The sequence below is a fragment of the Pteronotus mesoamericanus genome, unplaced genomic scaffold, assembly GCF_021234165.1.
Source record: "Pteronotus mesoamericanus isolate MK-2021 breed Mesoamerican mustached bat unplaced genomic scaffold, CSHL_Meso_final contig_130, whole genome shotgun sequence".
NCBI lineage: Eukaryota > Metazoa > Chordata > Mammalia > Chiroptera > Mormoopidae > Pteronotus > Pteronotus mesoamericanus.
The window spans coordinates 10,580,092-10,604,039 of NW_026555060.1; the positions used below are offsets into that span (position 1 = coordinate 10,580,092).

General features: G+C 41.2%; 1 protein-coding gene across 2 annotated transcripts; it reads right to left on the reverse strand.

Annotated features, from left to right (window-relative positions):
* Nucleotides 1-908: 908 nt before the first annotated feature.
* On the reverse strand, nt 909-23,730 carry MAP3K8 (mitogen-activated protein kinase kinase kinase 8). Of its 2 annotated transcripts, none has more exons than XM_054592095.1 (8): nt 23,519-23,730; nt 19,027-19,385; nt 11,992-12,159; nt 9,483-9,744; nt 7,979-8,085; nt 3,680-3,832; nt 2,752-2,998; nt 909-1,827 (listed from the first exon to the last, which is right to left on the reverse strand). In XM_054592095.1, the coding sequence occupies exons 2-8, from the start codon at nt 19,360-19,362 to the stop codon at nt 1,697-1,699; spliced, it is 1,404 nt and encodes a 467-aa protein (XP_054448070.1). In that variant the 5' UTR covers nt 19,363-19,385; nt 23,519-23,730; the 3' UTR covers nt 909-1,696. The 2 variants fall into 2 exon arrangements, with proteins under 2 accessions (XP_054448070.1, XP_054448062.1); XM_054592087.1 differs by lacking the exon at nt 23,519-23,730 and adding an exon at nt 23,133-23,335.
* Nucleotides 23,731-23,948: the final 218 nt, after the last annotated feature.

The window sequence follows — 23,948 nt, forward strand, 5'->3', positions numbered from 1 at the left end:
GCACTGTCCTTGCTTTGCAGTGAAATGACTTAACATTTATAAGCAGCATAGCATGAGGAGGAACGTGAACGACGAAGTCGGAAAGACCTCTGTTCGTATACCAGCTCTGTTTCTTTCCTTGCCTTGTTCCCCACTCAGAGTTAAACTAGAGATAACAATACATCTTTTACATATGTGTTGTGAAGACTACTGGGCTGGCATGTTTTACTTACTCAATGAGTGCGGAAGTATAATAGTATTCACTCGGTGAATAATGGGCCCAACTCCCATTCAACAGTTTCCATTAGAATTTGGTGTGCATGATTGAAAACTACCTTGTACAAAGGCAAGTTAGTCATTAACTCGCCAAACACTAATAGGCACAGAGCATGCAAGTATACGTGTGTATTCCAAAGTAGTATAAATATAGAAAAACAAGATCCAAAGTAGAATCACACTTAGCCTGAACCAGCAGCTCTCAATTTTTTGACCTCAGTGCACCAAAGGGACACAACCCAATCCAGATGACAACAGCCTGATACAGCAGCAATACAAGAGGGGCGTGCATACAATTTGCAAAGCTCTCAGGTATCTTTTGCCCCCTCATGATACATGTTCCCCTTTAACCTATATCCCAAAACCTAGAAGCCACCTCCAGTCCCAGGTGAGAATCACACCTTTCACAATAATTAAGGCAAAATACTGAATTTATTCAGTTGATTTGACCAATCACATTGGATAAAAGTGTTGGTTTCATTTGCATGATGTAAAAAAATACTTTAGGAATAGTCACATACTTTACAATGTTAAATATATATACACACACACACACACACACACACATATAAGAAAGAGGCATGAAGGCATTTGATATAAAACATACACAGTATGCTATTTTAATATACAAATGCTTAAAAGAAAATAGACTCATAGGAGGTACAAAAGTAGCATCATTAAGAATTGACAAAAGTTTCCATTTTTCATAAAGGTCACATTCTCATCCTTTGGGATGTACAGAAATTATGTGGTTTACACAGTGTTATCCACATTCAAAACATCATGTTTTAAATGTTTTAAGCATAGCATGTACAGTACAAAATGTTTCCATAGGAACACAACAGAACCATCGCTAGTGGCCTGCTGACAGGGGCTCCTCTCGAGTCAGTGAGCCACTTTCAAGACCCTAGTTCAGCTTATTGCTACAGTATTCAAGTTGTTCTATTCACCCAAAATAGAATGACTTTAATTTAAACTAGAATCCACTGATGAAGTCTCAGAGAGTTAACATATAATATACATCGATATATACAAAACAACTATTCTGAGTTAAATGAAATTCCCATACTTAAGTTAGAACCAAGAATAGTAATTTTAGGATAATATATTATTCTTAAAATTGGTATTTTTAAAATTTTGAGCAAAGTGCACAGTGAATGAAATCAGTCACCAGAAATGATCCTTCCAGACATGCTTAACTTCCTCCTCTTTAGTCACATCACCTGAGAAATGAGAACCTTTATACCTGGTGGGTACCAGGGCAGCTCCACAAATCAAACACACAGGAGCCACATGGAGTCACATTCATGAGTCATGGGAGCCCACAGGGCCAGCTATTAAGTGGTACAATGCACTAGACAGAGCCCCTGTGTAGAGTCAGCAGAACTAGCTTCCAGGAGATAAAAGCGGCGTCTTAATTTGGAGCTAACGATGTCATCAGTCAGCCATATTCTAATGTTGGGGGGCCCCGGACAAGGTTGAAATAGCCAGCCAAGGCTCCGAGGTCTATGTAGAGAGAACGCTGTCTCTTTAGCATCTCAGATTCGTCAGTGCTTCCTGTGCATGAAGAATCTGAAAAGGGAATCATTGAAAAAGTAAAATAAATGACCAGGAAATGTGTTCAATACTAAAAACATGTTTTTTTCCTGCAAAAAAATAAAATAAAATAGGTCGTGCCTAATGAAACAGCATTCAAGCCCTGATTTTACTAGAGAGCTACAGAACTGAAAACCATGTGCTAAGTTAGGTAATGTGTCATACACAAGAGAGTTCAAAAAAGAGTGAATGACAGCAAGAAATTAGCTAGAAATCCTTGTATATTTTCCAACATCCCAGATGGTTCTCTTTAAATATGGAGAAGCCAGAGAAGAAGCACAGAAATGCAAACAAGCATTCCAGGCTTGACATCTGGGTTTGTACCTAAATGGATTAAGAATGCCACAGATTTTAATATCAAAAATAGAAACCCCTCCTATGCATATCCAATGCTCTGGGAATATGTGCTGATTTTCCTAAATGGGAAAGATTTATAGCTGTTTAAGCACAGGAAGACAGAAATGCAGATTGACTTCAAACAACATTTTATCTGAGCTGAGCAGAGCAGTGCCCTTGACGTTTCCAAGCAAAGACTGGAGTGGCTTTTACCATAACTGCACTTCACAGAACCCTGCTCTTTACCAACAGCAAAACTGTCCTGCTTGATTTGCTTTTGAAGACGAATGTTATTCTCTGTTGCATAAAAGCAAGTCAGAGGCAATTCTCAATGACTGTGTTACCTACACTTGCACTAAAAACCTGTTACAACTTGCTAGTAAATTAGCCATTTTTTAAACATGCTTTTGCTAACATTCTTGCTGAAATTTCTCAGAGAATTTATGGCACTCAAGAAGTCCCTTTCTTATTTTTTTCCAAGTGCTTTCACACTCCATCAGCATTGTGATGTTGACAGAAAAAGAAGGGAAGCCCGGGGCAGAGCAAGCAGCAGGGTGTCCATACCTGCAATGTTCTCTGGAAGTTCCAACTCCTTCCGACTCAGCAGCCTCTTCCGCTCAAAGAGGGCAGAGTCCAGACTCTGACAGCGTGGCTGGTCCTCTCTGGGGGGGTTCAGGGCCTCATGTTTCAGGAGATCTGCGGCCCTGGGGCGGTGATTGGGGTTCCTCTCCAGGGCAGCCTCTATCAGCTCTCTCATGCCAGGACTGCAGTCATCGGCAATATCCTCTAATGGAGGGGCCTGTTTGTGGATCTATCAACAAACCAGCCCTGTTAGCACCAGTTCATGAAAACATCCCCTCGAGAGGGAAAGTACTCTAGCAATATGACCTGGAAACTCACTGGTCTCCCACCTCACGCCCTGCAGTAAATACAGTTCATACCCTGAAGCCAGTTACCCTTTAATTTCCTAAAAACACCAAGTTAAACCCATCTTTTGGCTCAGTGAAGAGGTACATGCTAAGTTTGAATAAACACTGGCAGCTTTGTATCTCAGTAGTGGCCCATGGATCACCATGCCGTAATGAGGAAGTATCTGCTCCTGAATCTCCCAACAATAAAATGGGAGTTGTCTGTTTCACTACAGGCCAGGCTGGTGCAAGGATCTATAATCTAATACTTTTTTTTTAAGTGTTCAAAGAACATATACAACTGCTTTGGCTCACAGGTTTATGCTACTCTGAGGCTACTAAGTGGCATTTTATTATTATATGTCTAACAGAATAGCATATTATTAATGCCCAACACACATTTTAGTAAGTTCCCCCTAAACTAGCAATGCCCTCTTTGCGAGAATGGGGCTTCCTCCATGCGGGAAGAACCTTCAGCTGCCTCTCATGGGTCACTAGCTCACCACCATCCCACTCAGGAAGGAGAGCAGCTTTCCTGAGCAGGTGGAATCCCGCCCTGTTAGTCCTGGTGGACTCCTACTTACTATGTACAGGTAGGAGGGATAGGCTGAACGAGGGTAGCGCTTCACCCAGGGCGGGGTGCCCGTCTGCATGTGGATAAGCGTGGCCCCCAGGCTGTAGATGTCGGCTTTGGTTGAATGACCCCTGCACAGGATCACTTCTGGGCTCATGTAAATCTGAAACAGCAGCAAAGAACATCAGTTTGACTACCCTCATTTGTCTGGGTTTCCCCAATCCAGTTTTGGAATCTGGCTCATCCCCCAGCACCATATTTATTGCACCTTCTTCCATTCCGGGGAGCACCGGTGCTCTGTTCCTATGAGGTAAGGAGAGTAGCGGCCAGCCGCCTGGGGTCCCCGCTCATCAAAGTTCTGCAAAGCACTGATGCATATTTAATGTTTCTGCTAAAACACCAGTTCCTTCTATATTTAAATGGACACCACAAATAGTCTTCTTCACTTCATGTTTGTCACTAAATTGCCTGCAGTAATTACTTGCAGTAATAAAAGGTGGCAGAAGTCCACACGGTATTAACACTAATCACTTGAAAGGGAAGAACTTTAAAAAGCGAAGTGTTGTCAAAGTGATCCTAATTAGTTATTTCTATGAACTAGTTATTTCTACTTCCCATGCAGCCCAGTGACTAAACATTGATGGCCATGTTAATACTGTGTAAGTTCAATTTGGTTTCATGAGTCTCTGCTTGAAAAGTAGGCCTAGATTTAGAAATAGTTTCCTAAGAAGTGTTTGTTTCTACATTTGAAAAAGAAAAAGAGAGAAAACCCTGGTGCCCAATGATCAGTATTTATGGCTGGTCCAGACATATCTTAGTTAACACTATTTCACTTTAAGAAATTTTATACTGTCTGTTATATGACTAATGAGAAGGGGGTAAGTGTTCCCAGAATACATTTCAGAGTAAATAAGTAAAGACCTGGCTTACAGAAACTGGGGAAATTGCCCAGTTTCCCCATCTAAACCCTGCTCAACTACTTCCTATAACACACTTCTGGGCTAGCTTGAGTGTTCTCTCGTGTTCGTTCTCTCTCTCTCTCTCTCTCTCTCTCCCTCTCTCTCCCTGCCCCCCTCCAAACTGGCCAGACCAACCTTCTTGTTCTCAAACTTCCCTTGAGGCAAAGACAGATCTTGAGGGACTTTCTTACTCAGTATCATCACAAAGTAATGCAGTGGGTAGGACTGTCTGTAGGGGGTGCCCACCCTCTCCCCCCAGGAGAAGGATTAGGCCAAGTATTTACTGTTGGTGGAACCAACAGCAGTGGTGCAATGGGGCTCTGCAGGCTCTATGTGACTACACATCTGGGGACAGCAATGTCTTGTCCCTCTGGTGGCCTGGCTGCTGCCGCTCAGGCGGATCGCCCAGAGCTGTAGGGCTCAATGGTTCAGAGCTCCCGCTTCCTCAAGTTCTGCAAGAGCCAAGGCAGCAGGGCCTGGTGCTCATGGGCTCTGCAGGCAGGCTGACTGAAGGCACGAAGACCTGGGCGGGGCTCTGAGAGTGGCAGGCCCGCAGGCACGGGCACCGGCACGGGGAACCTAGGTGTCACGTCAGGGGCCAAGGCCTTCACCTCTCAGCACATTTATTAGAAAGGGAAAGAGCCTCTGTATGTGTGTGTGTGTGTGTGTGTGTGTCCACACATGTGTTAATTACATGTTAACTTACATAAAGACCAAACACTGAATCAGAAGAAAAACTTTTTAAAAAGGACCATGCTATAACTGTGATTCTAATTAGCTATCTGCATTCATTATTTATTCTTTCTCTGCACCATCTAATTAAAAAACAATAGATTAAATATATACCAGGTTAACCCTGTCTCCAGGGGTGGTCAAAGTAAGTTTACAGCTGTACTACTAATAAATAATATAATAATTAATAAATAATAATACAAGAATAAACTCTGTGTTTCAAGTGCTCACAACTATAACCCTACTCTGCCCACCCACTGTATATATTATGTGGTTACAATATAATGTTTTGAACATAAATGCTGAGACAGAGAGAGAGATCAAACACAGGTTACTAGTGTGCGCACTGACAAGCTACACTGCAGTGATCAAAAATCATCTACAGCTATGAAGTAGTCAAGTGAAAAGGTTCTAACAGAAAGCAAATCTGCACTGTTGACTTTGACTCACTATATCTTATTGGCCCTTTAAGTATGAGGAGTAAAAAACAAGCTTGCTGATAAGATTCCACTGGTGACTTCACAGCCTTGCTCATGATCAAATTTCGGCTCCTGAGTACCACACATATAGTAAATGCAGGTTGATTAGAAGAGAGTTTATAACTATAAACACTAAACACCAAAGCTAATTGAAGCAATTTACATTTGGTAAAAATAACCTGATTCATATACTATGCAAGAGTAGTATGATTATCTCATACTCTAGCATACATTCTTTTTTTGCTAGAGAATCCCAGAAAGGGCATGTCTTCCTCCAGCCATTGCAAAATGTTTGATTTGATCATACTGCCAGGAAGAAAAAGGTATTTTCCATCTTTAATACCATAAGCAGTTTGTTTCTCAAGCTGGCTCCAGGAAAAATGATAGTGTCATGTATCTGAACTTCTGACTAATGCCAAAATATGCTGGACATTTTCCCAAAAAAAAAAAAAAAGACTGTCATCAGCATTGAGTCTTATTAGGTTTTGTGTATTCTTAACATCCTGGACTAAAGCATTTTTAAAAAAGTCTACAGTGTTCTCTTCTGAATATTATTCTGCTCAAAGATGACTATCAAGAATCCTCTCTCAAGCATTTTCCAGAATAATTTCAGTAATATCAGCAAAAACAAGGATTTCTTCTGCTGCTCAGGGGAGTCTTTGCTTTGTGAGAGTTAAGGAAAGGCCTATAGCCCTGACTGGTGTGGCTCAATTGGTTGGACCTCATCATGCAAAGTGAAAAGGTGCTGGTTTGATTCCTGGTCAGGGCACATGCCTGGGTTGTAAGCCCAGTCAGTCCCCAGATGGGGCGCATGAGAGAGGCAACCAATCGATGTTTCTCTCCATCTCTTTCTCCCTCCCTTCTCCTCTCTCTAAAAATAAATATAGTATTTTTTTAAAAAGAAGGAAAAGGCTTATAGAGTGTTGTTTTGAAATGAAGATTTTTTTTTTTTTTGGCACTGCAGTTGAATTCAGCGTAATCAATATATCTACCAGCTAGATTAAGGGTGGTTATTAGGTTGAATACTAAGACTGACCTGATAATCTTGGGGCAAAGTGCCCTCTTCTCCATTTTCTGGGGGCATTTCCAGTAGAGAGAAGGGCATGGGGCTGGGAGGCTGATAGTTAAGCACCCACCACAGTGGAATGGGTGAGGGAGGCAGCTACTATACCTATTTATCTTCCCAATTGTATTCCCCATTGTCCATCATAACCAACTGTGAACTAAGTTGTTGCTCTGTTAATGATTCAGCAAAATTTAACACTGCTCCTTCCCCCAAAGAGTAAGGACTGCTGAAGTACGACCAAGGGCATGATCTTTGCTGGCCTTGTCCCATGTCCCATCCCTGGTCCTACAACAGCCCACCATCCAGCAGATGCTCAACAGATACTCGCCATGTGAATCAACTCCTCAGCTTAAAAATGTGAATGTTAATTTTTATTTGAAAACCCAGTAATGTATTTCCCTGAATCTCATTTAGATTCAGGAAAGTTTTGTTTTGGTTTTGCTTTATTTTGCTTCCCAAATGTAAGTATTATAACTAGTTTACATCTTCAATAAAATATATTTAAGCTATAACAACCCTGAGGTTTATTATGAGATCCCTAGGATTAAAGATAGGCCTAAAATGTTGTCAGTTATCAATAAATATTATTAACAACCATGAAAATTGTGGCTGTAAATGAACCAAAACAGTAATATTAGATAAACTATGAATATATATGTTAGTTATATTAAAAATTTATACAGCAGTTAGATATTAGACTTTAGACTCACAAAAAACTGGGTTCAAGCTCCAGATCTATAACTAGCTGAGAAGCTATGGGCACTTTATTTTAATTTCTTCAATCTCGTTTTCTTATTGTAAAATGGAAATCATAATAGTACTTGCATATAATAATAGTATTTACCAATAAGAGGATTATGGTAAGGGTTAAAATATATAATTCATTTAAATGGCTAAAATCTAAAATAAGCACTTGGCACAGAGCAAGAACTCATTAAATATGTTCCAATGACAATAAAAATTTAATGCAATGGTTTTTCCTCCCTTTCTTTGTGCTTTCCGCGGTAATGCTAGAACATTTTTTATTTTTATTCTATAAGATATCAACCATTCTTGTAGGAATATAATTATACCTCTGTTCCGCGGAGATCCTTAGGAAAATAGATGTCTTCAGTCATTTGAACACTTAGGCCAAAATCCACCAAGACAGCTTTTGTGGACATAAAAACAATGTTGCTAGCTGTAAAGAGAAGAAAATCTTTAGTATAAAATTGTCTATATACACATAAATAAAATGAAAACATTATCTAAAACAGCAAGTCCCAAATCAGAATAGATTGAAAAGTTTTCCCTACTGAAATATGTGTAATATATTCAAAAGAGGAGGCTGAGAGTGTAGGTGAAATCACTTCAGATCTGCCAAGAATTCAGCCACGGTGGATGCAAATGACTGTAGTCACTAACAATGTTCAAGATACAACAGCCAAGACACGGAAGCTACCTAAGTGTCCACAGATGGAAAAACAGGTAAGGAAAATGTGATCTGTGTGTGTGTAATGGAATATTATTTAGCCATTAAGAAAAGAAGGAAATCTTGCTATTTGTGACAACTTAGATGGAACTTGAGGGCATTGTGCTAAGTGAAATAAGACGGAGATAGGCAAACACTGGTCTCACTTATATGTGGAATCTGAAAAAACCAAACTCATAAAAACAGAACAGTCTCGTGGTTGCCAGAGCCAGCGGGTGGGGAAAGTAGGTGAATGTGGTCAAAGGATAAAAATTTCAGTTATAACATGAATAAGTTCTGGGGATGTCACACAGCATCATGACTATAATTAGCAATACCATTTTGTATATTGAAAAGTTGCTAAAAGAGTAGATTTTAAAAGTTCTCACCATCAAAAAAAGAGTATAACTATGTACGGTGATGAACATTAATTAACTAACCTAACTGTGGTAATCATTTTGCAGTATAAACATTTATCAAATCATTACACTGTACACCTTAAACTTATACAATGTTATTTGTCAATTATAGCTCTAAAGTTAAATACAATAATGACCAAGAGCTTGAGTTTCAAATTCTGTGCTATAAACATAAAATTATCAAGCCATTTTCTAAAACAAAAATGTAGAATACACATTTTTTTTCAGGGCAAGTTCTGGTAGCCCAACTGATCTTTAAGGTTCCATAGTAGGTTTCTCTGTGCATTTCCTCATTATCTCTTGCTCCTACAAGTGCGGTCAGTGAAGGCTTGTTAAATAAACTATTGCCAAGTTGATGTTCAAAATTTAAAAGCTAATTATTTCTCAAAAAGATGCGGCTGTATGTCTGTGTGTTTAAGTAAATTAGTATTTTAAAAGCCATAAGGGCATAGGCAGTACTTAATAGGTGTGTGGCTCTAATCTTTCCCACAATTGGATAGGCACCCTTCCTTATGACATTGAAAGTTCTAGTGACCCCTCTTGATTCTAAAAGGCGTTTCAGAAGCACCAAGGAAGAAAGCGCCAAGAGCTCCAAGGGAGCTGCACTCCATGCCTCTAAAGATCTTTAGATTGAAGGAAAGCATCCATTTGCCCCCTGTCTAACTAGTCTCTTCAAGCCAAAAGGGTACATGTACAAAGATAACTCACGTTTAATATCATGGTGAATCACTTTCTTTGAGTGTAGAAAATCAAGTCCCTTGAGGACATGTTTTGTCACCCAAATAATTTCAAATTCTCTCATTGGTCCACAGCTCTCCAGTTTCTCCAGAACAGACCCGCCCTCGCCTGCTTCCATAAAGAGATGGACAGTTTCACCCCAGAGGACCGCGCCATATAACTCAGCGATGTTCTCATGCCGAAAACAAGCTTGTATTTCCACATCGGATGGCTTAAATTGATCTACTGGAATCTAAAACACAAAAATACCAGTAAGATTCCAAACAAACCCAGGACAATGCAGGCTCCACACCCCAGATAAGGAGGGCCAGCTAAGGGACGTAAGCATCTGAAGATATTGGTATCTTTGGGTTTCTCGGAACCACTCCCCCTTAGAAGCCACGGGATGACTGTAATTTAGGTCAAGCCACAAAACAGAAAACAAATAAATGCCCTGAAGGTGCCCTGATCTGCCTACAATTGTATTGCCTTGTTAAAATAACGTTGACTTGTTATCTGCCTTTGCACTATGTCAGCTTTAAACAGTCCAAAATGAGAAAATTAAAAACAAAATAATGTGTAAATTATTATTTTCATTTAGAGGGTAGAAAGCCAACCAAAAAATCATTTATGATTAAATCAAAAGGGATATAATTTCTATTATAGATGTAATTTCTAAAACACTTAGATTTTAGATCATTTTTCAGTATTTCATGTCATGAAATAATATGTCTTTCGTCCCACAGCTCATGCTCTAACAATGCATTTAAAATAAGGACTGAACCCTGGCCAGTGTGGCTCAGTTGGTTGGAGCATTGTCATGTAAACCAAAGGGTCATGGGTTTGATTCCTGGTCAGGGCATATGTCTAGGTTAAAGGTTCGGTCCCCAGTCAGGGGGGGTGAGAGGTAACCGATTGATATTTCTCTATCATATCAATGTTTTTCTCCCTCTCCTCTCTCCCTCTTTCTTTCTCTATAATCAATAGGCATGTCCTCAGGTGAGGATTAAAAAAAAAAGTCATTCATAAAGAAAATTTTCCGTGTAGATATGAAATGTCTCCAAAATATAATTAGATGAAAAAAGCAAGATGAAGAAGTACATATATTATTTTCCCATTTGCAATTAAAAAAAAAAAAGAAAACTATATGTCCATAGAGACTTTCTGGAAGCATACATAAGAACCCATTAACAGTAGTTTCCTCAAGGAAAGGGATCTCATTCTTCAGCCTACTCTCTTTTGAATCTCTTTGGGGTTGGTAATCATATGTTTTTCTTTTTTAAGAAAAAATATAGCTTAAAAATCAAATATAAGTACTACAAGGAAAACAAACAAGCTATTTTTCCATGCCTTTTATGATGAAACTGAAACATGGGACACTTTGATTCTAAGAACTTTATAAAATGTCACCAGGTTTTTTCAAAAGAACTTGAACATGTCCCCTCTAAATGCAAGCTTCACATGGCTTATTATGACACCTGTTCTTCCTTCTAATCCCAGAGAGTCCACCAAATCTTTATGAAGGAACAAATGAGGCTAACATATTGTCAATCTTTTAAATTGACAACAGGGATTGGGGTGATAGTCAACAATTTTTTATTTTATTTTTGTTAAATCAAGTGAGTTTATTTTGATTGCACTTAAAAATGTTTTAAAGTAAAACAGACAAACATAAAAATTTAACACTGGTTAAGTATCAAACTCAATGAATTATCAGTTGAACACACCCATGTAACCATCATCTAGATGAAGAAACAGAACTCTCCCAGCACCCAGAGATGACCCCAGGCCCCTTCCAGTCACTGGCAGCCCACCAACCGGACTTCCAACAGCATGCATTTCGTTAGCCTGTTTTTGGCCTTGATATAAGTAGAATCTCATACTGCAGATCTTATTTTGTGTCTGGCTGTTTTAGTCCAACATAATGATTAGGAGACTCCTCTACATTATTATTATCATTGTAAATCATTTATTTTCTTGGGACTATTCCAAATAGTGCTGCCATGAACATGCTAGTATGTAGCTCTTGGTGACCATATGCACTATGATTGGTTAATAAGAAGAGATGGGATCTTTTCAAGAATTGGCCTCTTTAAATTCAATCCTTTCCAGTTTCTGCTTCTCTGTGTGGCACTTCCACAGCAGGTAGGACTAAAGGAGTAGCACAAGCTTTGCTCCTATAGCAGTGTGCCTCTCCACCTGCTCTTACCACAAGAGGGATGGTGTTAGATGATGTTATCCAAACTGGTGCTAAATTAGCCAGCACTTCCTTTTTTTTTATCACGGCATCCTACATTAAAATCAACTATGCACTGTGACAGACTTAGGAGCTGAACGGCCCCAGGAAGCAAGCAAATCCATAAAATACAGATGCTTTTGGATGGGGCAGCCTCAGACAAGATCCAGTCAAAGGCTAACAAGTTTTGAGTAATGCTAATAAATAAACCAATGCCACAATCCCAAACATGCAGTGTGTGCTGTCTGGTTACAGAGTACATACCAGTTTACATGCCATTCTTTTCTTAGTCTTTATATCTTGTGCTAAGTACACTTTCCCAAAGGCCCCCCGAGGAATGAAATCGGAGCCAATATTCCTGTAGGTCAGCTTCCAGGGGATGAGGAGAACATCAGAGTCTATCTGATAGCGTCCATTTTGGGGAGTGATTACCTACAACAAATAAAAATGCAGGAGGGTGAGCATTCCAGCACAGTCCTTTTCTAAGACACGCCCTCTAAAAACTGGTTACTTTAGATTGCATACTTACATGCAGTGTTTGAAATTAGTGTCACTGTGTAATCATAACAGTGTACAGAGACTATATTTAGAGTTCCAGCAAGGCAGAGAAAGCATGTAACAGAAACATGTCCATCCCTGGTCAGACCTGATCAGATTTCCACCTACTCAAGGAGTCATGAATTGCCAAGTTGAACTTAAAAATGATTTACCTAAGGGAGCGTGACTACTGTGACCAAGAGGCTGAAAATAAAGATTGCATAAATATAAACTGTGCCTGCAAGGTGACTTGCTTCCAATTAGACTGTGCTAACCTGTTAGTCCGCATAGCTATTCCTCACACATGATGCATCCAGAGAGAGTGTGGAAATAAACCAATGATCATGGAGGATTCTGAAAAACAATGTGTTATGCCAGAGCTATGAGCTGACAGCGCTACCTAAATAAAGTAAGGGCAGCATTATTTCTCATCTACTTACTCACTTAATATTTATTGAGTGCATAATACGTGCCAGGCACTGTGTTCGGTGCTAGGGAGGCAGCTACACATAAGAGACAGATGGCCCCTGACCTCTAAGATTTCGTGAGCAAGCACTCAGAGCAAGAGATTTCAAAACCAGTCCACTCACAAACCAAGAGATGTATTCTGATAGCAGTGTGGGTTAGAAGTGAGGGCATTTACCAAAACTCTACAAACTGCACATTTAAGATCTATGCATTTTACTGCATATAAGGTCTATCTCAATTTTCAAAGAGTAAAATATGACAAAGAGAAATAATTAAAACTAAAACAAATTAATAAGGTAGTCCACAGGAGATAGGACATGGAGTACAGGCCTAAAAAAAACATTTAAGGTGTTCTTCCAAGGGATAAAGTGTCTCAAAAATACAAGTTTTTCCTAAGTATAACTCGATACTGAATTTGGGAATTATGGAACTATCAAAACAGCATCAAGTTATTTCAAGCACAAATAAAGCAAACGGGGACTGCAGATCACATGGGAAAAGAACAGACCCCAGATTCCTGTACAGAGGCAGAGGCTCCTCCCAGGCCTCTGCTCCGGGAGTGGTTCTAGTGACCGTAAGGGTTATTCACTCCGTCTCCACCATTGCTAATCTTAGCTGTACACTCCACAAACAGCTGTGCTCACTATTAGTCAGGAAAGGAAACAGAATAACTCTAATACTTAGAAGTGTGAAGTCACTTCATTGAAAATTTGAATACGTGAGCACTGCCTCCATGCGGGATCCTATGCAGAGCCCTGGAGGGAAGAGGACTAAGGACAGACCACAGGTTTGACTCCTTTGAAATAGGACCTCCTTTCAAGATGTGTGTCACCTCAAGTTACTAGAGGCCTCTTCTTACAGATAAGAACGTGAGGAATCTAGTCCTCTTCCACATTTGAACAGAGCCATGCTCACCGCATTCAACTGTACTTGAATATTACCTTTCTTTTTTTAAATATAGATATATATTTATGTATAAAATAGTTTCTTACTTGCTTTTCTTATTATTAAATATTTACAGATCCAATTTCCCCATAGCCTCTCAGTCATCCACTTCAGTGTTTAACACACTTGCATGAAAGCTTTACTTTTGTTTAACCAAAATTTCTTATAATCCAATTTGACCCAGTGTCCTCTTATTCTATCCAAGAGGATAAAGCATAATAATAGTAGCCATACACTGAGTGCTAATTGTCGACCAGGCACTATACTCAGTACTTTACACATTATCTCATCGGAGCCTCACAACAGTCCTACGCGGTAAGTGCTATTTTTATCTCCTTTTTTACAGATGAGAAAACTGGCTTCAGAGGTTAAGTAACTCACTAGTCAGTGACAAGGTCAGGATTCAAACTCAGAGCTGTCTGACCCCAAAGTCACCACTCCTCTTCTTTGGATGAGCCTTTTATCTTCTAGAAAACTGTAATTAAAGCTAAGGCATGATCAAAACCCAGTTATTAAAAGCCTATGTTTACATGTCACTGAGCATACCTTAGCCTTCTCCTCTTTGCATCAAATCCTGCAAGTGCCTTTACCCGTATTTCACAATCTGCCACATTCAGGGCATCCCCTCAGAATGTCCCACGAGTTCTCCATGGCCACTTTGATGACAGGCCCTAGCGCACAGGGTGATAGGCCACTCTGCCGTTCTGCACAGCCCCTGGTTTTCCCCTCACTCTAGACCTTCCTTATTTGGGTTGAAGATGCTTTTGTTTTCACCCTCCTTCTTCTTCTTTCTAGGGGCCCCACCAGATACCCTTGTGGGTCTCCACGCTGCATGTTTCTGCCAGTTCTTCAGCTGCAAGTGCATGCATTATAAGCTTTTGACTTCCTCATCCAGGTCACTGTCATAGGTATTGGACAACAGTGGGCCAGGAGCAGCGCTTCAGAAAAATCCTCGGGTATTTCAGTGAAAATCCATTTCATGAGAGGCCTGTGAGATGTGGCTGCTGTGAAATGGATGAGTCCTTGGGCTCCATTAAAACAGCCAATTCTCTAGAACAGAGGCAGAGCTGGTCCTGTCTCACTCTGCTGGTCATACCACAAATGGCCCACTGCGTTCCTGTTTCAGGCTACGAGACAGGCACGGCACAGGCCTGCGTTCAGAGGGAGCCCCAGATGATGAGGAAAGCTGACACTGCAATAGCCCAGGGGTAGCAGACACTAGGGGACGTGTTTGTAAAAGAGGAGGGAAGATGTAGGGAATGTACAATTTTCAAAATATTGACAGGACTGTCACAAGGAAGGAGAATAACAATTATATACAACAAATACTGCAATATTGTTTGTGTTCTGTCAACACTCACTTTGTGTAAACAGGTCACGTGCCTTCATATCATTTCTTCTAACAACAACCCTATGGAGTAAGCGCTGGCATGTTACCCATTTTACAGATGAGTACACTGAGGCACAGAAGGGTGTGCTAACTAGCCAAGGTCACACAGCTAATCCATTTCAGAGCTGAGATACATACACAAGCACTTCAATTCATGGGCCTGCAGTCCAACTCATTCCATCTACCTTTTGATGGCCAAAGAGTAGAAATAGGACTAAGAGGAATCAGAGATGAATTTTAGTTTTATGGAAGGAAGGGAGGGAAGAGAAGGGGGGAGGGAGAGAAGGGAAGGAGGGAGGGAGGGAAGAAAGACTGCCTTACAATCAGAATTGGCCAAATATGAAATTAAATGTCGCACTACATGATTAACTCCTCCTCACAGCTCAGGCAATTATTGGAGATGATAAGTGGGGTGATTTCAGCAACAGACAGAGGACGGTTTGACTCAGTATCTTTAAGGATTTTCCAGCCCTGAGAAGCAGGGACCCCATGACTAACCCCTGAGAATCAGCAAGCAGCGTCTCACACCCACATCGGGGAGTGAGCCCTTTGGGCCCTTTGGCTCCTTCTATCATCTCCAGAGTCAAGTGTCTGGAACCCATTTTAGGTTATTCATCCCAGATCAGGTTACGAATTGTCTAGATTATAAATAACTTGAAAAGCAAAGCACTCTTACACAAAGCAACCCCAGTGTTAGTCTCCTAAAGTTTCTTCCCTGGGTCCTGCTGGAAGTTGGTGGAATCTTTATGAAATATTTTTAGGAAAAGAGTGTACGCCTGCACACACACGCAGACCATCATTTAACATGGCTGGGCTTCAAGATATTTTTGTAATTCCTGTTCCTCCACCCTAGTTAACTAATTAACTCCACAGGCGTGTGGTGCTTAGCTGCCTGGAACACATGATGTCTCCACACCTCCAGGTCTTTGCACATGCTCCTCTCTTCAGCTGGAACACTCTGCTCCCCATCCCCTCTGTCTGGCTGACTCTAACTCAGGAACAGAGGCATCAGTTCCCCTTGGAAGCCTCTCTGACAGCCTCCTGGCTGCCCAACCCCCCCACCCCGTGGCTTTGTGAGGCACTCTGCCTGACCATCCCCACAGCAGTCATAGCATAGTTGTATTGGGAAGTACCACATTGCATTATAATTGCCTGTTTACTTGCCTCTTGCAATCACCAGGCAATAAGCTACCAGAAAGCACAAACCGTTCAGTACTGTATCTCCAGCGCCTGGAAAAGCACCCAATACATTGCGGCTGCTTCAGCTACATCTAACAAATGAACAGGTGAACACCTGAATGAAAGCATTTGGTCCATACGTAGATACACTTACAGTAGATTTTATCATGGAACCAAGCTGTTTGGCAGATCATTAGCTGTCATTTTGTAAAGGAGAGAGACAGAGTGGCAAATGAAGCGTAAAAGAGAAAATTTTTAAGAGTGTATTAGGGGGAAGACCATGGGGAGAGAAAGGTTTTGACCACAGGATGGTTCCAAGGAGACCACAACATAAGGATGAAAGGGAGCTAAAGCAAACCCTGCCTCCTGTACCCTCTTGTCTCAGTCTAGCTATGATCAAGGATGGAAAGTCACATTTCCCATATTATTACTCATGAAACACAGAGCTGCGACAGGGTATAGCAGTCACAGGGACTGAGCTGATTCTTAAGGGCAGGGACAGGAAAGCCAACCACGGCCCCCAGAGGCATCCAACACTGGGCTGGTTTTCTCAGTGACGCACAGTCTATGTCCCTGTGGATTTTAAGATGCTCCGGTTATTCTGTTTTGTTTTTAAGTCTTCTTGCTTCATATTTTACATTCTTGATCATTTTTAAAATAAAAAATCTTTTTTAAAGTTTTCAAGATCCCTACCTTATTATTGGGTTAGCCAAAAAGTCCGTTTGGGTTTTTCCCGTATGGTGGCTCTAGTAGTGCTTAGTTATCTTTAGCTTCATTTGAAACAATTTTGTTAGATTGTATTATGACAGCTATCATATCTGCGTGCATTTTTTAAAAACTTATCAAAATTGGTGAACTTTTGTGTAGCCATTTTAACATTGAAGATGGAAGGAAATAGGCAACATTTTCTGAGTATTATGCTTTGTTATTCCAAGAAAGGTAAAAAGGCAACTGTAATGCCAAAAAAAAGATTTGTGCCCTATATGGAGAAGGTGCTGTAATGAATTGAACGTATCAAAAATGGTTTATGAAGTTTCTTGGTACTATTGACATTTTGGCCAAATATTTACTTGCTGTGGGGCTGTCTTATGCATTGGGAGATGTTTAGCAGCTCCCTGGCCTCCACCCGCTAGAAGCCAAGAGCAGGAGAGAGCCGACGTACTCAAAATATACAAATCAGTAAAGTTAGTGGTGAAAATGAAAAATGTGTCTTTTAGTTCGGGAAAAAACTAAACAGATATTTTGGCCAACCCAATATAAGTCCTATTCTTAAATTTCCTCCAAAATATGGATTTCTTCATTTACGGAGCACAGACTCGATGACAGGAACTGCCATTCTACACTTACACTTGTTGACCTAAAATTTTCACTTTCTTTAAATATCTTCATTTCTCTCCTTTTCTGAATTAGCCGTTTTCTTTTTTAAATTCCAAAACCTTCAGGGAGCTATTTCTTTGGACTCCTTCTAATTTTCCTGAATTCCTTCTGTACATTCCCAGTGAAGGTCCATGTCCTGTCTTTCACCAGTCTGATGGACAAGGAGAGGCATACCTAAGCCTCTGCATATTTACTAGCTAAAGTAATTTGTTTATTCTGCATGCTTTCCTTTAAAATGTCCATTTTCACAAATAAATGTTAGAAAAAAGAAATACATAACCAATTGTGTTTGTCATTATAGACCTATATATAATCTAGAACCAGAGTTCTCCAGATGTATTTTAACTAAGAAAATCAGGTTTTCCTTCTAGTTCAATGATCAGCAGAACAGTCAATGTTAAGTACTTTGTCAACTATTAAATACAATTTGGTATACCAGACCAAAATAAGTCACACAAGTATGCAAAATGTAATCTTCCTCCAAATTGAACTACAGATAACAGGTTTCTAACAAAATAATTCACTACATAGCTGACCTAAATTACTGTGCTTTTTACTGAATGAATGCGGTATGCAAAAACCCCCAAATTATTAAATTCTTTGTCCAGACTCTTTACTGTTTAGCATTGACCTCCCCACATTAGCCATTTTGCTGTTTATATGCATCAAAGGCAAGGGAGTCACTTTCATCGATAAGCATGTTCTGCAAGTTACCACCTACTCCTTTAATTGTTCTTTTTCAAAAATTAGATCACCCTTAGCCAACACCTACAATCACCTCTGACATACTAAAGACTGAGAGAATGCCAGGCACACCTACACACATCACCTGATCTACTCTTATGGCAACAAAATGTTGTCATAATATTTTGGATTATTTGCATACTTGGGACTAAGCAAATATGTCATTTGTCATCCATACTTTGTCAATTAAAGAGAGTGAATCTGTAGATAGCTATTTACTGCCTACACACTACATTTCTACAAAAACTGAATTTATACAGTATTAATATTGTGACTTTTCCAGATGTGACAAGAAAAAAAGCAAAAAAAAAAAAAGTCAGCCTTCAGAAATATTAATTATTCCCCTCTCAAATGAAGGATTCTCATTAAGTCTTTCTCCTCTTCTTCATTGATGAATCAGTTTTTTAATGAATTGTTAAATTAAAATACACTCTGCTTCATTGCCTATTTGTAGAACTACTACCAAAATTCTTTCAATGGAACTTTTAATAAAGGCTCTTTTTGTATCTTTAACATGAAGGTGATTCTTACAGATGTTATATTTTTTAAAAATCATACTTGGCAGTCGGTTTAAATCAAGTTCAAATGCCACTGTGCATGCAATGAAGCTGCAGGGGGAAAGCTAAACACAGCACTCAACTGATGAGGAAAAAACATACCATATTTAATAAAATTCCAGATTCTTGTCGTCGGTGTCCATAAAAACGCTTCGCGGTGTTGGATATATGGTTCGCAAAAGCAAGCAAATCCTCTACAGTTCCATATCTGACTGATGACAACCAAGGCACCTCCTGGCCACTGAGCAGCAGGGACTCTGAACGCTCCTCGTTCTGATTGCTGTCTTGACACATGGTCATTAGACTGGGTTCGTAAACCGCCGGCTCTTCACTTGCGTAAAGGTTTTCCATAATGTCTATTACATCAGACACATTCAAATGTTTAAGTAATAAATCAATTTCTTCTTTATTATCACTTCCAGTGCTCATGTACTCCATTACTGTTGTGCTTTCCAGAGAGCCTGCAAAAGAAAACATAAATACCCTGTTCACTATATTTGTGTTGGCATTTGAAATCAATGGGAAACTGACATAAAATGATAGGGCTTCTCCATGCCTTTATTTAAAAAATGAGGGCTGTGTCTATAGATGCGTGAATTCAAGATGGCAATGAAGAAAGGGACCTTAGATAAACCATCCAGCTCACTTATTTTGCAGAGGGGAAACCTGAGATCCAGACAGCTTACTCCTTACTCACTGAGTAGGTGGCATAAGCCATAGCCACCGAAAACAAACTTTCCCTAAACATAAACAGCTCAGAAGTCCCAGAAGCTGAGGCTCCAGGCCCTTTACAATTTCCAGCCCTGCTGCTCCTCCAAGGGGGCAACCCTCCCTGCATGCTTCTCTATGCCTTTTTATGCCTTTGGTGTTAAAGAAAAAGAACTACTTTACCAAATTCAGGAACTAACCTAGCAAATAAAATTCAGGCCTGGAAGCTAGAAGCATGTAAAATGGATTTTAATTTAAGCAAATTCATGATGATAGATCAAGTTTCAGGAATAATTCTGATGCAAATGACTTAAAAAGCTCATTTAGACATGGGAAAATCCTCAAATCCTCCTTCTGCCTGTGATGGGTATGAAAAAGGGAAAGAAGACTCATTAAACCTGTGAATCAGCTGGCCTCTCTTGTGACCAGAATTTTTTCATACTACAGAGTATACATCTCAAGGTGCCAAGAAAGCTAATGTAACATCTAGATCAATGACCCTCGAGGAGTTGTGGTCTAAGAAAGAGGCCAGGAAAGCCAAATTTATCATAGGCAAGACTTAAGTTAAGGCCAATTAGCTATATTAGCCACTATTATATCTTAGTTCTTATATACAAATCAGGTGCTACACCTGGGGACCTGTAAATGAGAAAAAGAAGGTAAACCAAGGGTGAAAATGATGCTCAGAATTTTAGAACAACTCCATTCTAAAGAATTAAAGGTAAAAAAAATGTAAGAGACCTAAAAGAATCTGGAGGCCTGTATGTCTTCTTAAACTATTGTGCTCCTGAAAGCACCGCCTCTCTTTGAAAGACGTTGGAGATGCACAGGAGCAAAAACCTAACACACTGAAAACTCACAGCCAAAAAAAAACCAAAACAAAAACAACAATAAACACACAATTGCCTGGAGCTCCAGTATGAGGCGCCAGGAAACGTCCCACAGGCAACTCACCCCTCAGCCGCTGGCCTCTGAGAGAATTTCATTTCAGAAAAGAAGCATGCAATATACAGATGAGGTATTACAGAACTGTACGCTGAAACCTATATAATTTTTATTAACAAATGTCACCCCAATAAATTTAACACAATTTTTAAAAGTTTAATAATTTAGAAACAAAAGAAGAGAATCATATAATTTTGTGTCATCGTTAACTTACTTGACATTCATTTTCTGATGTATGTATTGAGCTTCAGAACAGCAAGGTAGCATCCTGCAGTCTGAAGTTTCATCTAGACTCACACTGCTTGGGATCAAATCTTGGTCCCCCTTTTAATGCCTGCATGATCAATAGTACCTTAGCCTGTGCATCTCAAACTCCCCCATCTGTTCAACGGAATCATAACAGCACCGACCTCATAGAATGGCTGTGAGGAATAAAGCAGCTCATGTGCTCGAGCAGTGCCTGGTGCAGAGTAAATAAGCTGTGTCATTTGTAAGTGCTATTATGTGCATAAAAGACTCAAGGACTGTGTCAGCCACCCGACTTTGCAGACACTGCATGAGGCCTCCTTTCTTATCTGCAACTGGGATTTGGCTACCTAGTCCCCAGCTTCTTCACAGAAAGCTTTTAAAGATTGTATCTAAGAGACAAAGAAAAAATAGCAGAAACCTATGAAGTGGTTTGATGGCTGTTATCAACACAGTTACATCGTTAGAGAAAAGAAACCTCCTCAGAGATCTTACACACTCTTGGAGTTTGTTGAGTTATGAAAGGAATTTCTCAAGTTAAGGGAGGGACATTCGACTTGGGTTTCATTGAACCATTTAGTTGCAGTTTCTACTTGTAGAATTTACTGAAAAACAGAAGTTAAAACAAAAATAGCCTGATTTAGGACTCCACTGGCTGGAAAGTTCCAAGGTTGCCGGACTTAACTTATCAAATGGCTGACTTGAGAGAAAATAAAGTTCCTAATAATAATGTGACTCAAGAAAGAGGGTGAAAAAGTCCATACAGTTTAAGAGTCCGTCAGCTGATCCAGAGAGGAAAGACAGATTACAGTTTTTTAAATCCTGCAGAAAGGCTAAGTATTTGTATGTAAAACCTAAGTAAGAGGTTAAATACACAATCCTAAACTTCGCATTGGGGGCAGGGCAGGGCAAGAGGGGAAGGGGAGAGGCAAAGAGGCCGTGAAGGAGGGCAGAGGAGGTGGAGGAGTTTGTGACTGAGACTATCTTCAGAGCCAGGCATAATTCCCTAGCAACGCGAGGCTCTTCTCACGCAAATCAGTGCTCCCGGAGCAACTCCGATGACCAGTCCGCCCACTAAGTATCCCTGCAAAGAGCCTCAGCACTTCCAAGCCTAAATTTAGCAGACAATGTGCTAACGATTTCCAAGTTATTCACGATCGGTACCCAGGTAGAAAAAGTGTGGATTGTGAAGGTAGTCTAGTTTAACAATAAAGACCCTTCCCCCACGCGCTTTAAAATCCTCATAAAATGCCTACTTCGTAACCAAGTAGATGACTATGCCACTTGAAGGAATGGAGAGATGGGTAAATTCAGTCAAAATAATTTCCTTCAAATTATTTCAGAAACCATCCATAAAACTTAGAGGAAATCCTATTCCTAAACATTAAGGTTATACTCTTGGCTACTTGCATCTACATAAACAAAAGTGTGGGTTCCTGGGAAGTGGGAATGAAAATGGCTAAGGTTACCGGCATCCTAACAAAGTATGATCATACCTGAATTACTTCCCATTTAAACGATTTTTCTGCTAAAATAGCACGTTCACCCTCACGGCACATCTCTTATTACATCTTTTTGCTTACAAAAAGCCCCAGGATGGTGCAGTTAGCTGTGCGGAAGCACCGCCACTCTGCCTCAAACCCTCTAGATTCCTCAACCACCTAATTTTCCTTATAGGACGCCGTCCTGAACGGCCCATGTGCCCGCGATGTTGCACACAAATTCAATCGATCAGAGTTGGGGGCGTCTCCTGGAAGCAGATTATACTCTACTTGGCAAATACCTGAGACTCAGGCCACGGACATGTAAAGCAGCTGTATTAATGTTTCGTTCCCGGTGTTTATCAGGACGACCTTTATTCCGAATCAACATGTATCTTTCCAAATGTGAAACAGGTAGACACTGCAATGTTCCACTTAAAGACAGCTAGTGGCCTTCGCTGTCAACTTTTGGGATAAGCTCGTACTACCTTCTAAGCATTGTTCTCCGCCCAGAACTAGAAGAATTTCGGGGTCCTGATAACGCATTACTACCGGGAAGTATCTGTGAAATAACTTTTCGCCCCGTAATATTCTCAGACCAAAACCCCGGCATTCGTGCTCTTCTATAACCACCCTTCACCAGAGGGTATAAGCATGAAATTAAGTTTCAGCTCTTCAAATTCCTCTCTGCTCCGCCAGCTCCCACCCTTACTCCCATCCTCCTCCTGTTCCTCAAAGTTAAGGGAGTTTTTAAGGGTTTGTAAATTATAAAAGCGCCTGTCCTGTCAGCGATGGCAGCGGGGCGCCCAGCCTCTGAGGTGCACTCACCGGTTGTCGGCACGGAGAGTGCAGCTGTCCGGGAGGCATTCGCGGTGGAAGGCGCGGTGACACGGGTCCCTGCTGCCCCGCTCACTCTCCAGCCCACACTGCTACCACGCTAGGGATCCGGGAAGGAGGAGGAAGGGGGCGGAGTCGCGAGTCTACCCCGCGTGAGACCCTTGCGCAAGGTGCTTTCCAGCGGTGGTGGCCGCAGCCCCGACCCGCGCGAAGGACGGAAGCGCAGCCGAGCAAAAGGCCGGCACGCCCCCACCTTCCGGAGCCCCGGAATCTACCCCCTGCCTTGGGGGAACCCTCGTTCTTAGGATGAGACCGGTTGGAGTATCGGGGAGGACTGAGACCAGAAGATACCCCTAAGCCCCCGAATTCTGGGTTACCTGCTGCCTTCGCTCGCCCCCGCAGCCTGGGCGCTCCAGTTACGGCCTCCCCGACGGCTCTGCGCGCAGCAGGTGGCCGTCCTTCAAAAACCGGGAGCGCCAGGGCCCCGAGGTCCGGCGGTGGCAGAGGCCGGAGCCAGGGCGACCGGCCCCAGAGCTTGGTGCGTCGTCCAGACCCGACTGGACTAACGATCTCCGGCCGCCCTCGTCGGCCCCTGACTCACAGCGTCTGAGCCGGTGGAGGGGCGGCGCAGCACACTCTAGCCACCGCCTCCCCGCCTTTTCCATTTCCCCTTTCTCTCTGTAAACAGAAAGAATTGCGGGGAAGCCGAAGCCCTAGCGCAGGGAAATTCCGTCCTCCCCCCGTTTGCCCTCGGGGCTCCCGGGCGGTGCTGAAGGCGAGGTGAGGGAGGAGCGAGCGTCATTTGGG

Coding starts and splice junctions, on each gene's coding strand:
- MAP3K8 (XM_054592095.1), bottom strand. CDS start 19,362: ATGGAGTACATGAGCACTGGAAGTGATAATAAAGAAGAAATTGATTTA. Junction 8,086..9,482: donor GATTCACCATGATATTAAAC/GTGAGTTATCTT, acceptor TTCTCTTTACAG/CTAGCAACATTGTTTTTATG. Junction 3,833..7,978: donor AGGATCTCCGCGGAACAGAG/GTATAATTATAT, acceptor CTGCTGTTTCAG/ATTTACATGAGCCCAGAAGT.